Genomic DNA, 14,698 nt, shown 5'->3' on the forward strand with positions numbered 1-14,698 from the left:
TAGATTGGTGCAAAAGTAATTGCGGGTTTTTGCAATTTAACCTTTTAAACCGCAATTACTTTTGCACCAACCTAATAAAATAAACATGAGTTTTGGAATCAAATGGATCTGTGGTCATAGCCAATGTTTTGTGACACTGAACAGTTATTTACCTCCCCTGAATCTCATTTCCTCGTGAATTCAATAGGGATTAAAATTCCTACCTGATAAGCATTAAAAGAAATAATGTGTGTAAAATAGGCCAATAGTAGTTGCTCATTAAATGTAAGTGCCTTGTACTACTCTCTTATGACCCTCAGAACATTCTGCCTTATAGAATAACTGTTTTGTGGCTTGCTTTGAAGGTATGGCCTGTACATTACTCATTTTTGTAGCTCCCATTATAATAGTTCATAGTTGGCACTCCAGAAATGTTTATGGAATGAGTTTAAGTTGCAAGTTACTAACCTTTCCTGAATGAAGATTGAATAAACATAAAGAGGAGGACAAATGAAGAGGGAGGGAGGAAGGAAGAAGGAAGGAAGGAAGGAAGGAAGGAAGGAAGGAAGGAAGGAAGGAAGGAAGGAAATCCCGAAATGGCAATGCATGGCAGGAAGAGAAGCCCAGAGGTGGAGGCCCACACAACCAAGAAGACTGATCAATCACAAAGGCAAATTCATCTGTTTTCCAAAGTCATCAAGAACTGGCCCCATCAGGAGCTGCATCCCTTGTCATCCAGGTACATCAAGCACACAAACACATGCACTTTTTAATAGCTATTAAGTGGCGAAAGATGGGAAATTTAGGCAAAGCATTCCTTTATGTGTTAAAGCCAGGAACACAGGGAAGGGTAACTCTGTCTCTATCAAGAAATTCCCCTACCCCCACCTCACCGTGGAAGCCCCCACATAGGTAGGTAATGGCACAGGGACAGGTCAGGCTCAGGCCCCTCTCATTCTCCTCGGCAAAGGCAAGAGCTGCAGAGCTCTGCTTCTGCTCCATCTGCTGACAGTCAGTGAAGGAGAAGAAAGGGAGCCCTCTGCTCCCACTACTTCTAAGTCAATTAGGACATGCTGAGTCCCTAACAGGATTAGCTGGCCTTCCCCAGAGCCTTTTCCATTCATGAAGGAATCAATGATGTCTCCATAACACAGAAATCATTTACCAACCTAAACAACCAAATGCAGAGTTAATAATTCTTAGTTTTAAAGTCAACTTTATGGCCATTTTGCTCCCTCCAAAAAAAAAGAAAAAAAAGTGTTTTAACACTAATGGAGCTACCTCTTTTTCTGTGTGGGCATTATTCCAATAGTTTATTGCTAGTCTCAGGTGTGAGGCATTGTGGGTCATTTCTAGCAGCACTAGGCAGAGAGGGAACAGAGACAGATTTCACTCATAGGGTGACAGAAGTGTTCCCTAACTCACACCCCAAACCCAGCAGAAACTTGGAAATAATGGATGAGATAAACTAGAAAATCCATTAATTCATGGAGAAAATTAAATCATATGTAAGCAGAAATTGAGAAATATATCCATAAAAGTATTGGTAGAGGATACTGGAAATCCGCCAACGCCCTCACTGTAGTCAGCGAGATCTTCCTAAACCACAAATAAGATTACCTCATAACCTGCTTAAGATTTTTCAGTAGCTTCCCCTCATGGCTGTGAGGATGAAGTCCTACCTCCTTCACTAGGGCTGCCAGACCTTGCAGTGTCTCGTCACTGCCCACTTTCCCGGTCTCACCTCTGGTAATTCTCCTAATCCTATCTCCACTGTGCCACACACGCCTGTCCACATGTACCTAAACACATCCTGTCATGCAGGGCGGCCTGTGGGGTCTCTGGTCCTGCTCCCCGCATAAGAACGCAGGACATGGTAAGGCCGAAAAGGAACACCCACGGAGCCATAGATGGGGAAGTCACACCACTATATTCTCGCTGGCGGCTGGGTTGGAGACACAGGAAGCAGGAGCCACACTGTCTGCAACCCACCATCCTAACTGCAATCCGCACCTGCCAGCCACCATCTTCTTGCTAGCTCCCATTTTCTGCTAGCATAGCCACGGCAGTTATATTAGTGGCCAATGGCTCACTGGTTACAGTTGACGGCCAACTAGCCACAGCTGATGGCCATCCAATCCCAGTTGATGGCCATTTACTACCTGAGCCAGCACCTTTCCACGTGAGTCCGAGAGCCTGGAAACTGCACCCCTGGCTCTGTCCCCACACATCCCTACACATGCACACGCACACACAAACACATACACACCAATGTACATGTGCATACATACCCACACGCATGCACACAAACACATACACATGTGCATGCACATACATAAACACATGTGTACACTTTCCCCCTTACTCTTATTGATCTTTCAAGCCCCAGAGCAGATGTCACTTCTTCCAGGAAGCCCTCCCAAGAAAACCTTAACTGTAAATTAGATGCCATTACTACTCTGAATCCCATGGCACTTTGTACTTCCATATCTTAACTCTTCTCCAGGGTTTTGTAATTGCTCGCTTATCTGCCTAGTTCCCCTAACTACACTAATGGATAAGGACTGTGTGTGAACTGTCTGCCATTGTAGCCCCAGGGTCTAGGACAGGGACTGTAGTTCAATAAATACTGGTCAAATTAAATTTAATTGAAGAGACTAAGTTTAACATTACCTGGAAAATCTTAGGCAGGTCTAGCATGTCCTAGGTACATGCTAAATATTGGTCATATTGAACTGATTTAAATTGAATATGACTTAGATCATCTCAGGAAGGCAAAACTGAGATTAATGGTATTTCAGGAAGCTAATAACTGGTTAATAGTATGAAATAATATTGCTATAGTGATGGAAGATAGTGTTCACCAAAAGGGGTCGGAAGGTCATAGTGAATGAGAAAAAAAATTAAAAACCTAAAAGGAAAAACTGTTTTTACCCAGCTCTGCTCAATAGAAAGTCAGTGAATTCATCACTGACCCCAGCTGGCCACTGGAGAGGGGTGCCATGCTGTGGGCAGAAGACTCATCGAGCATCATCATCCTTCAAGATGCTCAGCCTCCTTTTCTCAGATTCACTCTTCACCAAATATCCCACAAATTTGCCCTGCAGATTTCCTAGAGGGAGATAATGTGCTAACCCAGCCATTCCTACCCCTTGGCAGCTCTGTTTCTCATTGAAAATGAATAAACTGGCCCTGTTCACGTGCCAGTCTCTTGGAAGCCAGGCTGGTAGGAATCTGTCCTGAAAACCCTGCTCTATTCTGAGTCTAAGAAAAAATATGTTTCTAAACTTACAGAGCCGCTCAGCCTGGGCAGTCACTGGTCCCCTCAGAAGACACTGCTGTTTCATTTCTTCTAGATACAACGGAAAACAAACCTAGAACCTGCATAACTCAGTGAACACAGGGCCTGAGGGAAGTGACCTGCCCCTGAAGCTGGCTATGCTGGGTTCGTCAGCACAGAGGGCACTGCCTGAACCCAGGCAATGACAGCCATTCAGGGGAGTCAGAGAGGGGCTGCAGATACAGTCTTTGGTGTTGGGAACCTGGCAGCTGGGCTGGGTAATCAAAAAGACTCAAGTTGTGGGGGATGGGACAAGTAGGCTTCCAGCAGGAGTTTGGGGCAAGACGCCATTTGGGGGCAGATAAGGTAAAGAGCCTGGGGCTGTGATAACCGTATCCTAATACTGGCTTCCCTTTATTGGATACTGACTATGTGCCAAGCAATATCCTCAGTGTCTTTATAAACATTAAATCTTCCAATGACCCTATGATCCAGGAACCAATAACACTCCAGGTACAATGAGAAACCACTCCGGTACAATACTAAGCTCAATATATTAGCGCGAGCCACATGGAACGGTCAATATTTGTTTGTTTTTTACCTACCGACACAATGGCCATTTCATGTGATTTGTCCAGATAGTTACTGTCTCCATAGGCGGGGCCCAGGAACCTAGACAGGATAGAACGTGTGGATGGAAGTGAACAGAGAAGACAGGAGTGAAACAGAGGAGAGGTCACCATGACCAGCTAGGACTACCCGGCTGCCGTGTAGACAAGTTCCGAGAGTGCTGTTGTCAAGGCCACAGCAAGTAATTGCTGGGTTTCTGGCTGAGGGGCTGGTCCCACAAACAAGCCAGCTGTTGTTTACCAGTAAAGTCACAAGAGAAGTCACAGACTGAGCTGTCCGCTTTCCCAACACGCAGCGGCCCAAGCAGCCGCTCGCGTCTCTGTCCGCCCTAGCCGAGCCTCTTTCTGTGAACAGAAATCAGATCACATGTTGCCTGAAGTCAGATATGTGACCAGCCTCAGTGCACTCTGCGAGATTTCACCAAAGATGAAAATAACTTTCTCCTGCTGCATTTAACATCTGGTGTCACAGATTTTTGCTGAGAGCCATAAAATCACCAACTTGCAGAGAAAACCTCATTGTTGAAAAATACATTTATGGAGGGGTAGGTGGCAGCCAGCGCCTGGCTGTGTTCTGGGGCTGCCTCCGTGTTAATGTCAGCCCTTTGTCTCCTTGATGGATGATGAATTTCACGAGGCCTCGGGAGAATCTAGGGCAGTAGGAAGATAGACCCAGGCTAGTGACTCTGTCACTGACTAGCTGAGGGTCCTTGGACTGGATCCTTAACCTTTCTGAACTTGCATTTCCTCATCTCCAAAAAAGAAAAAAGAAAAAAATGAGGATTGAAAATAGCCACCTGCCAGGGTTATTGGGTAGATCAGTGTAGATTCAATGAAATAACATATGTGACAGTGCCTGGCACAAGAGTAAATGCTAGCTTCTTTTTCCTTTCTTTTCCTTTTCTTTTTTTGCTCTATGACATTTCCTTTCAGTCCCCAGTCTGCCCGCCCGCCGTGGCATTTGTTGAAGACTGGTACAGGCGACACTCCTGCAAGCTCGGCCCAAGTTGCAAGTAACTGGGATCCCCGTGCTCTGCTTGGAGTGGAAACGCTGATGTTCTAATCCGTCTCCCCCAGTAAAACGGGAGTTCTTGAGGAAAGAGACTGTGCCTGCTCACCAGTGCCTGGCACCTAGTAGGTGCTCAGGAATTTGCTGAGGAGAGGAGTGAACTGTATGACACCAAGGAGGCAGCAGGAAGGGACGAGGTGGTGCCCCTGTGCTTACGTCAGTCAACCAGCACTTACGTAGCAAGCTCCTGCTGTGTCCAGGCCTTGTGTTAGGCCTGGGAAACAAAAGATAAATGATGATGTGGGAGCTGAGCCACCGGGGCCCCTCAGGCCCCCTGCTATGTGGGAGCTGGGGCAGGAGGGATCGCTCTTAGTGAGTTTAATCATAGACTAGGGACCTAGGGCCGCTGCCAGGTGGGTAGGGTAAGCCACATTTGAGACATCCTCTCTCCGGCTTGTCATTCTCATGGCTGCCTTCGAAACTCACATTAAGTCTGATTTCCCTTGTGTCTAAGTGCTGCTGTGGGTAGAGCACACGGAGGGACCAATATGATGTACTTGACCCTGCTCCTGCCTCACCCCACAACATGGCCTTGACCCTTGAACTCTCTCCAATTGCTGTATATATTTGCTCAGAGCACATTCAGTCTCCCATGTCTGTCTCTCCATCTCAGTGTATATATTTCTGTCTCTGAGTGTATACAGACTGTCTCCCATACACTCCTGTATTTCTGTCCTTCTCTGTTCCTCTGGTGCCCTGCCTCTGCCCCCCTGCCAATTTCTCTGCATGTATCTCTGTGTGTGGGTGTCTCTCTCTGCTTCTCATTCTGTCTCCGCCCTTTTCACCCCTCCTCCTGCCCCTCCTGCCTCCCTCCCAACCTCTCCCTACCTGAGCCCCTCCTCCAGCTGTCTGGGGTCCCACACAGCCCAGCTACTCTGCACATATTTTTAACTCTCTCTTATTATCTTTGCCATCTCCATTTTTGGCTGTAGGCCACAGCAAACAGAATGTGAGAAAGCAAGAACTAATGAGCTTCTTCAAGAGAGGGTAGGGAGCTTCTGTTATTTCATTTAGTCCTCAGAGTTTAACTTCTGGCACTTCCGTCACGTCCCCAAATGGTAAGCGAAGGTTGTTACTTTTCAATTTGGTTGGGCTGTGTAGCACATTTCGTCAATTAAAATGCACCCTCGGTGCAAAATCACAACAGGGCCGGCAGGAAGGGTGGTAGTGTGTGAGGTTGTTGTTGTTGTTTTTTTCAAAGTTACTTTTGTTCTGTGTAGTAGAGATCTGTTTAAGGCAGCCTTATGCTCCAAACAACACTACCGTTCATGGAAAGCAACATGTGTATAATCTGTGGCAATGCGACACACACGCTGGCTGACCGAAGACCCTACAAGACCTGGCCCCATCATTGGGCACAGGTCTCTAGCTTGTAGTTCTGGCTCTGCTAACTGGCCTGCCAACCTATGGAGTGACCTGGGCAGGTCACTCAACCTATCTGGACCCTGTTTCTGATGCACCCGTCTCTCACCTATAGGCCACAGGGGGAATTCTCTAACTGGAAACTTGTTTAGGAATAGAAACGAGGGAATGGAAAAGTAAGCTTCACCAGCTTCCCTGATATTCATTCACTCAACAGATACTTACAGAACATTTACTGTATGCTGGTACTCTGCTGGCCTCGATATGTGAAAAGCTTAGGTCCGAAGACTTCAACATTTCTCTCCATCCTTCCCTGCCAAATGGGGGACAATTCATATGAGTCACCATGAAAGCGTATCCCCTCCACCTTCTCTTCTTTCTACCTATAAACATTGCTTGAAGGGGGAACTAGGGATGAACCTTTCAAGAAATTATTATTGTTTTCTGATGATAAAAGTAATACATTTGTGATAACAAAATGTTTAATGCAGGTTAAAAGAAAGAATAAAATGTAAATCGGTCACAATCCTTCCTCCCAAAGATCACCATTATTTTCAAAGGAATGTTATTTTTAATGTCAGCAGAAACCAGCAGCCTATTCACAGAGGGCTGAGCCTCTGACAGCAAACCTAAATTTAACATAGTGATTGAGCACCTACCTTCCAGCAGGTGCCGTTACAGAGTTCCAAGCTTAGTAGGATAGAGTCTTGCCTTTCCAGGCTTGAGAAACACTGACTTGCCGGTCATTTTTACCCAAATGTTTTAAACCCAGGTCTAAGGTCTCTAAACCAAGAAGATAATTTGTGAATGGGCTCCATATCCAATTTTCAGTTGGAATGCTGTACCCATTCGAAAGTTTCTTCCCCATTTCACTCTTCCCACTATTAGTACTTCTCCTCTAGTATGGGTCACCCCTTTCCACTTTGACTCTTTTCCCAGCGTTTCTCTTTCAGAAATTGTGACCACTTGGCAGCCTTAGCTTTGTGCAATGTCCAAGAGATGAGCAGTAATGTCTCAGGCAGGCTATGAAGGAAGGAACAAATATGAGTGGGAGTCTTTCAAGAAAAAGAAACTATCCGTTTTCTTTTAATGGTTGAAGACAAAATCTCCCAAGTGTCTGTACCAATCAGAATAGTTAAGAGAAAAGTACAAGAGGTTCAGGTCAAGCTAAGAGGACTTGAAATGTAGTTTGCTCTTCAGTAGTTCTTCGTACATCGTGCTCCCTCTGCCTATCATTGTCTCCCTACTATAATGAAAGCTCCTTAAAGAACTTTGGTTTGTTATCACTGCTGTCACTTTAATACCTAAAGTAATGCCCAGCACACAGTAGGTCTTCATTTCACTTGAACTGCTCTCTCAGATTTCTCCTCCAGGCCCCATCTCACATGTCATTTCCTCCAACAAGTCTTCCTGACACCACAGTTAGGTTTTAATTCCCCTTCTCTGTTCCCTCAAATCACCTCATATTTACATCTATCATAGCATTGATCAGACTCTGTTGTGACTTTCTCTATGTTCACTGACTTGTGTACTGGAGAGTAACCTTGAGAGCATGACTTTATTGTATCACGGTGGTACCCACGGTGCCAAATAAAAACACACAGGGAAGAAGGCAGAGGCCGGAACATACGTCTCTGGAACCAGTATGTGGAACCACCAAAAGATGCTACTCTTGAAAATGCTAGAGCAACATGGGCCAAATGGGATACAAAAAGAGAGGGAATGAAAAGGCATTGAATATTTATTAAACTTCTATGACATGGCAAGAGCTTTTCATATGTTTTCTCATCCAATCCATATAACAACTCTGTGAGGTTATCATGAGGAAACTGAGGCCCAGAGAGCTAAGTGAGCTCGAGCTCATAAAGCAAGGAAGTAGTAGAGCCTGGATTTGAACCCAGGTCTTCCTGACTCTAGGACTGACTCTCCTTGTTTTTGTCCCAGGCTGCTTCTCATGAACAGGGCTTTCCATGGGGCCTTTAAGCACAAATAACATAAAAATGAGAAACAAATGGGGGCAGCTACAAAAGTGGATTGGAATTAAAGGAGGTGCCATGGAGGGATTTTGCTTATTTCCCAAGTAATCTGGGGCTCCTGCCCAATGCAGTATAAGCGCTTCAGAGTAGAAGCCTTGGTTTTCTTCTCTACCTGCCCATAGGTGAGTACTAGTGATCCAAGAAGTCACATAACCTCTGCTGGGTTCCGTTTCCTCTTCTGTAAAACTAGTCTGTTCAGTACGATTTAAGACCCATGCAGCCTTGAGGTCTTGAGGGCCTACAAAAGTAACTGTAAAATATAATAGTCTCTGTTTATCAGACCATTACTGTGTGAGGTGCTTCCTGGGGGTGTAAGTACGTCCAAACTGCACTGTTGGCCAATGAGTGTTCCTTGGGCTATGTTCTTTGCCTATACAGGCCTAAAGGAGGGGACAAATAGACCACAGCATTGGTATGTTGCTAAAGGAAGAATGTATGAGTACATTTGGATAATGCTGTATGGATGGGGGAGTCTGCCTAGGAGGCCATTCCGTCAACAAAAATTCATCAAGGCCCCTGTGCTGGACGCCATGGATCCAGCATTAACCGGGCAGGCAGAGAAGCATTAAACAAGTAATTATACCGATAAGTAAGTAACAACAGTTGGGGTCCATTCTGAGTCTCTTGGGGGAGCCATAGAAAGGTTTCGGGAGGCAAGTCCCATAGTCAGGTTTGTATTCCCCCCGCTACTACGTGAGTTAGCTGCAGCAAGATTGGAGGCAGAGAGGCCAATTAGAAAATCGATTGCAACAATCCAGGAGTGACTTGATGAGGCTCTGAATTAAATCAGAGCCCGTGGGGGTGTTGATAGACTGACATTCCTGGGAGGGAGAGAGCGAGCCAGGTCGAGATGCAATATGAAGGCACTGCTGTGGCTGGTGTCTAGGCAGGACGGTGGTTAATAGGAGTCACCAACCACAGGGCTCTCTTGGTTCACCCATCCAAGGAGGCAAGACACCAAGAGGCACGTCCCGTCAAAGGTGGCCTCAGCCTCTCCCGATTGCATAACCGGCCTCCTGCCTTTCTGCCTCCTCAACATCCAGCATCGCCCCGGGGAGTCATGGCCTCCTCCCCATTCATGGTGCTCTCGGCAGACAGGCAGAAGGGCTGCAGGCGACTGAGAGGGGGTGAGGGCTCCTTATGGGCATCGTTCTTCAGACCCACCGAGTCCCAGAAGGGCTGTGAGTCCATCCCATGGGCGCTGCATCGCGTGATCTCCACATGCTCTGCGCCTGCTCACTGCCATCTGTTTCCCATCCAGACCGAGCTTGAGCGTGTGGTCACAATCGCGCAGAAAAATCACTCTGCCAACGAATATGAAAATGTTCAATTTCATCCTCTCTCTCTCACTCACTCACTGGCTTACAAAATGGACATTGAAACTGCTGACCTTTTCTATCCTGCCTCAACCCCAAGGAAAATACAATGGCATCAAACCCCCCTTGATGCCCACACTTTATTTAAAGGAAGGGAGACCTCACTGCACATGTACAAGGGCCAAACCAAAATAGGAAATATGAGCAAAGTGGTTGCATCCTTTTGCAATCAACTATTATAAAAACTGGCCATCTCCCATTCAGCAAGAAAACATGGAGTTTCCAACAGGCCCAGTTTTATTTTACATAATTGTAACCATCTCAGCATGTCAATTAAGATAGAATGTTACCTTTGGGATGGGATCAATTAAGGCCCTGAAGATTGAATTTGGAATCATGATTAGCCTGTTTTACATTTTGCCTTCGTTTTCTAAGATATACAATTTTCTGATTCAGCCCTATTTTTAAAAACATATTGTAAACTTATTTATTTTTTAAGCCAAAACAGACGTGGGAGGCCTGCTAGTAACCGGAACCATAGCAAAATGGAGGATGGGGGTGGTGGGGTTGCTATTTGATTAGAGTCGATTCTTAAATTTCCACAGCAAGAAAATATTGAATGTGGTGTGATGGTTGCTGGATTTTCTTAAGAACTGAAATCATTACGCGCTGGCCACAATCCAAGTTCTTCCCTTTTTTAGGTTACAATTTGAAACGGTGCAGAACACGCTGTAGTGTTGTAGTCATTCATGTAATGTCATTGAATCGAGCTTCTGGAAATAGACAAAGGACTTTGTGTCCCGAAATGTTCTTTTGGCAGAAAATTGATAGCAGCATGAGATATGCTATTACTGGGTTTGGTTCTGCCTCCAAATTTGTGCTGACTAAAGTGATTTTATGGGAGAAGGCAGAGAGAGAGAGAGAGAGAGAGAGAGAGAGAGAGAGAGAGAGAGAGAGAGAGAGAGAAGAGAGAGGAGAAAAATGAATGGGTAGATTAATTTGCAACTGTGTAGAGAAGCTAAATGCTTAAAACAAATGCTGTATGGAGGGAAGGCACACATTTCTGACCAGAGATGTACAGGTTTTGTCAGAGGTCGCTAAAATAATGTGGACCTCTTTGTTTGCTTGGTTTTCTTAAGTTGTTTCCCAAAAGGAGATGAGGAACAGACAAACGCATGCCATGAAACCCCTGGGTAATTCTCCCAAGCCCTCCCCTCCCATCCCTGCCCTCTGCAGTGTTTTCCCATTCATTGTCACCCCTCATCTGGAGCTTTTGCCAGATTCGTCAGGACGACAAGCGAGTCCAGCTTCACCAACCAGAGATGCAGCCTGAATGCAAATCAAGCCCCAGCCTGGATGCTTGGCCAGGACACATGGTGTTGGGCACAAGCCCATGCCCAGCCCATTCTTTGCCCCCTAATGCCTTTCCAGGATTTTCCATCTTCATCACTTACAGTCCCCTTCAGAAGGAGAAGTTAGAACTGTTTGTACATGATGTGAAAGATATGTCAATAACCCCCCTTTCCACATAAATAGCACATCAAAATATTACCAAATAATGCTGTTGACTTTGCCAGCAGGCAGAGGACTCCATCTGGAGACAATATCTTCCAACTGACAGGCGTCCAAGGTGCCCTTTCCTAGGCAACGGGCAAGTTGACCACTCTGTGGCTAAACCCCATCCTCTCTGAACACACAGGCTCTCGGCAATCCGCCTCCCTTTCAGTTATGCCCAGACGCACTACGCCTGGATCTGGGAGCTGTCTGCTCCCCTTCAAAATGAACTCATTGATCCTCTTTCCTTTGTGACAGCAACAGCATGAGTCTCTTCTGACCACACTCTCATGATATCCAAGTATCCTCCAGAGGTGTCCCAAATAGCAAATACTAGATTCTGACAGGGCACAGAGCTGGCTGGCTGCACCAGTTGTCTCCATTCATGTGCTCCTATCAACCCAGTGACAACAGCAAAACTCACTCTTGGGTCAGCTCTCCAAGGCGTCAGAAGTGACACATTCTGAACAAAGCCTTCCTGCTTTCCTTTAGCTCCTGGGTCTCTCCCTTCTCTGAATTCCTATGTAATTAGAGTCTGAGCCACAAAGATATGCTTTTCATTGTTCTCCTCAGTTATTCAACAAATTTCTGCTGAGCATTTATCATGTGAAAGGACAATAAGGCAACAGAGGTAAACAAAATATCAATAAGGGGTTCCCAGGCTCCATATAACTGGTGTGAATTCCCGCTACGTTGTTGAAATCTGAAGATTCGTCAGGATTCCTGGAGCGGCTTCTTTTCTCTAGGTCTCCAGGCTCCTTTTCTAGGTGCCATCTCTGCCAAGGCCTGTACCCATCTGAGCACAAAAGAGGTCATTTATATTTATGTAAAACTTCATGTAAAGCGGTTGTGAGTTCAGTAGATTTTTGGAAGAAATCACTAGGGTGTCTGGAAGGAAGAAGGGGCAGTGATGTCGCAGCAACACAGCATCATGTTAAACATGAAACATAAGAGGCTGGGCCATCTTACCAGCGGGGGATTTCAATGGCACTTCCCTCAGCCTTTTCATAGTTTGCTCATTTCCTTCCCACCGGCTCAGCCTCACCCCTCATGATTCACTACCTCTTTGTACTGCTCCATTCTCTTCCCTCTCAGGAGGAAAAAATAATCTTATATCCTCAGATGCAACTACTTGAACCATTCCCTTTTGGGGGAGGGGGAGTTGCTGAAGATTGAACTTACAACACTCACACCCTCAGATCTCAAATACCCTTAGTAAATCATCAAGGTTATTGTCCCAAGCAAAGATGGCTTCCTCCTTCGGAACAATGTTAGTACCAATTGTTAAGATAAATACTTTGCCTTATTGTGCAAAGAGATGTGATACTATTCAATTCAGTATCACCTGCCATTTGCTGAACACATTCTATGTACTAGGCAACATGCTAAGCCCTCCAAGGGCAGAAATTTACTTAATCCTCGCCACAATTTACTATGGTGGAGAAACTGAAGCTGGCAGCAGTTACATTGTTCAGGGCCACCCAGATCTGTCTGATTATAAGTCCTATTCTTTTAATAAGTTCTTCTGTCTCCCTAATTCAGCAAGCATTAATTATTTGCAAGGTACTATGAGAGGTACAAAGATTAAAAGGCAGGATCCTAGCATCATGTGACTTACAGTGTAGTAAGCCATTAGAAACATAAAGAGTTGCAACTTTGGAGACAGACCTGGAATCCCAGCTATGTCATGAATTTGCTGGATGACACTGAGTAAGTTACTCAACTTCTCTGAGCCTTAAGTTCCTCAACAATAAAGTGCAAATGGTAATAGTACATATCTCATTAGGTTGTTTGGGGGACTCAAGGAGATAAGGCATTGAAAGCACTCAAAGTGGTACGTGGTACATAAAGAGTCCCAAATAAATGCTACCTTTCATTATTATATTGACATGTTTTATATTAATATCTTGCTTTGTGGATTTAGCATTTATAATGAGAATCTTCCTGCTGCTGGATACCTTTTCTAAACATAATTTAGATGGTTTCTTAATGTCTTATCATAATTTACCTCACTATTCCTTTGCTTCATTTATCAATTGGGCAATAATATAGCTTGTCTTATTGATATGTATGAAATCTTTATATATCAAGGCTATTAAGTCTTTCTTTAAATTTGCTGCAAGTGTTTTTCCAGAGGTTTGTTTGCCCTTTGATTTTGTTTAAAATGATTGTTGGCTTGCCGTTGTTGGTTAATTTTTATGTAGTCAAACCTATCTAAATTTTCCTTTGTGATTCTTCCCACTGATTTTAAGCTTTCAAAATCCTTCCTGTGCAGAGCTTGAGAGATCTATTTCCCACCATCTTTTTCTAGTGTGCAGTTATATTTTTCAATGTAAAATGATTCAAAAACTAAATAGATTCTGAAATTTAATGTTGGTGGTTTCCTCTATTCATGAGCAACCTCAATATTCCATGACTTGAAGTAACATGTAACAGGTTTAATAATGATTTTTTTTTTCATAATGCTGTCGGGGTGGGGGGAGAATTAAATGAGAATCAGATTTGAGTCGCTCGTTCTGGGAGTCCTTTCATGAGTTAATCCACCATCCTCTTCTGAAGTAGAGAGATTTATAGAATTTAAGAAGTCACAGAGATCCCAGGGCTGCCCTCATGAATGTCAAAAACCTACTTAGTGTGGCCTTGGCGCTCAAGGAGCTCTCTGTTTTCCCTGAAATTCCAAATGATTTGGAGAAAAGACTTCGGAGTGAGGTTTACCAAGTCCAGAGCTCAGCAGCCCTGCTCTCAACACTTTCATTGCCTTGTTAGCATGTTCTAAGTCAGTCCTCTGAGCCTCTGTTTCCTTGTGGAGAAAATGGAGAAAATAACAGAACCATCTTCAGAGATCTGCTATAAAGACTGAATAAGATACTGCATATATATCTCTTGGCATAATAAATGACCAACAAATGTTAGCTGTTTTTCAGTTTTCTCCACCCCAAAATGACCATGGTTGTTCTCAAGGTCAGGATGCCCGGCGTATTCTATGGAGTAAGACCCCTCAGAACACTTTAGCAAGAGGCTTCAAACTCAGGGTAAGTCTAGCCTAATAGCAGACTGGGGAGCAGTAGCTGAAGATATAGGGTCCAAAGAATAGTGTATTAGTTGCCTAGATACTATTTGGAGGCTCTGTGGGAGAAACAGCACCATGCTTCTCTCCTAGTTTCTGGTAGCTGCTGGCAATCCTTGGTGTTCCTTGGCTAGCAGACGCATCACTCCAATCTCTGCTTCCATCTTCACATCTCCTGCTCCTCTTGGTCTGTCTTCTCCTCTTCTTCTCAAGACGCTTGTCATTGGATTTAGGACCTACCCAAATAATCCAGGATTCTCTCACCTTGAGATCCTTAACTTACAACTGCAAAGACCCTTTTTCCAAATAAAATCACATATACAGACTCTAAGTAGATGTATATGTTGGGAGGGAGACCACCATTCAACCCACTATACGTAGTGTCCCCTCATTAAGAGAAAGAAAA

The 14,698-nt window shown here is 44.7% G+C and overlaps 2 protein-coding genes across 9 annotated transcripts in view; one reads left to right on the forward strand and one right to left on the reverse strand.

Moving 5' to 3' along the window:
* NFIA (nuclear factor I A) overlaps positions 1–14,698 on the forward strand; it is a 562,979-nt gene that overhangs the window by 53,796 nt on the left and 494,485 nt on the right. The window lies entirely within an intron of this gene.
* LOC141572107 (uncharacterized) overlaps positions 1–14,698 on the reverse strand; it is a 147,687-nt gene that overhangs the window by 17,626 nt on the left and 115,363 nt on the right. For 2 of the 4 annotated variants that reach the window (XR_016018637.1, XR_012497235.2), the window contains exon 5: positions 6,675–9,659. Coding sequence is in view for 2 of the 4 variants with exons in the window: in XM_088791164.1 (XP_088647290.1) it covers positions 6,610–6,632; positions 9,520–9,659 (163 nt within the window). In the remaining 2 variants the exon portion in view is untranslated. Of the gene's footprint in view, positions 1–3,047; positions 3,932–6,544; positions 6,633–6,674; positions 9,660–14,698 lie in introns of those variants that run through there. The other 2 variants (XM_088791163.1, XM_088791164.1) reach the window with 2 other exon arrangements.

This window comes from Rhinolophus sinicus, chromosome 14 (assembly GCF_057876585.1).
Source record: "Rhinolophus sinicus isolate RSI-liver-muscle chromosome 14, RSI-T2T, whole genome shotgun sequence".
NCBI lineage: Eukaryota > Metazoa > Chordata > Mammalia > Chiroptera > Rhinolophidae > Rhinolophus > Rhinolophus sinicus.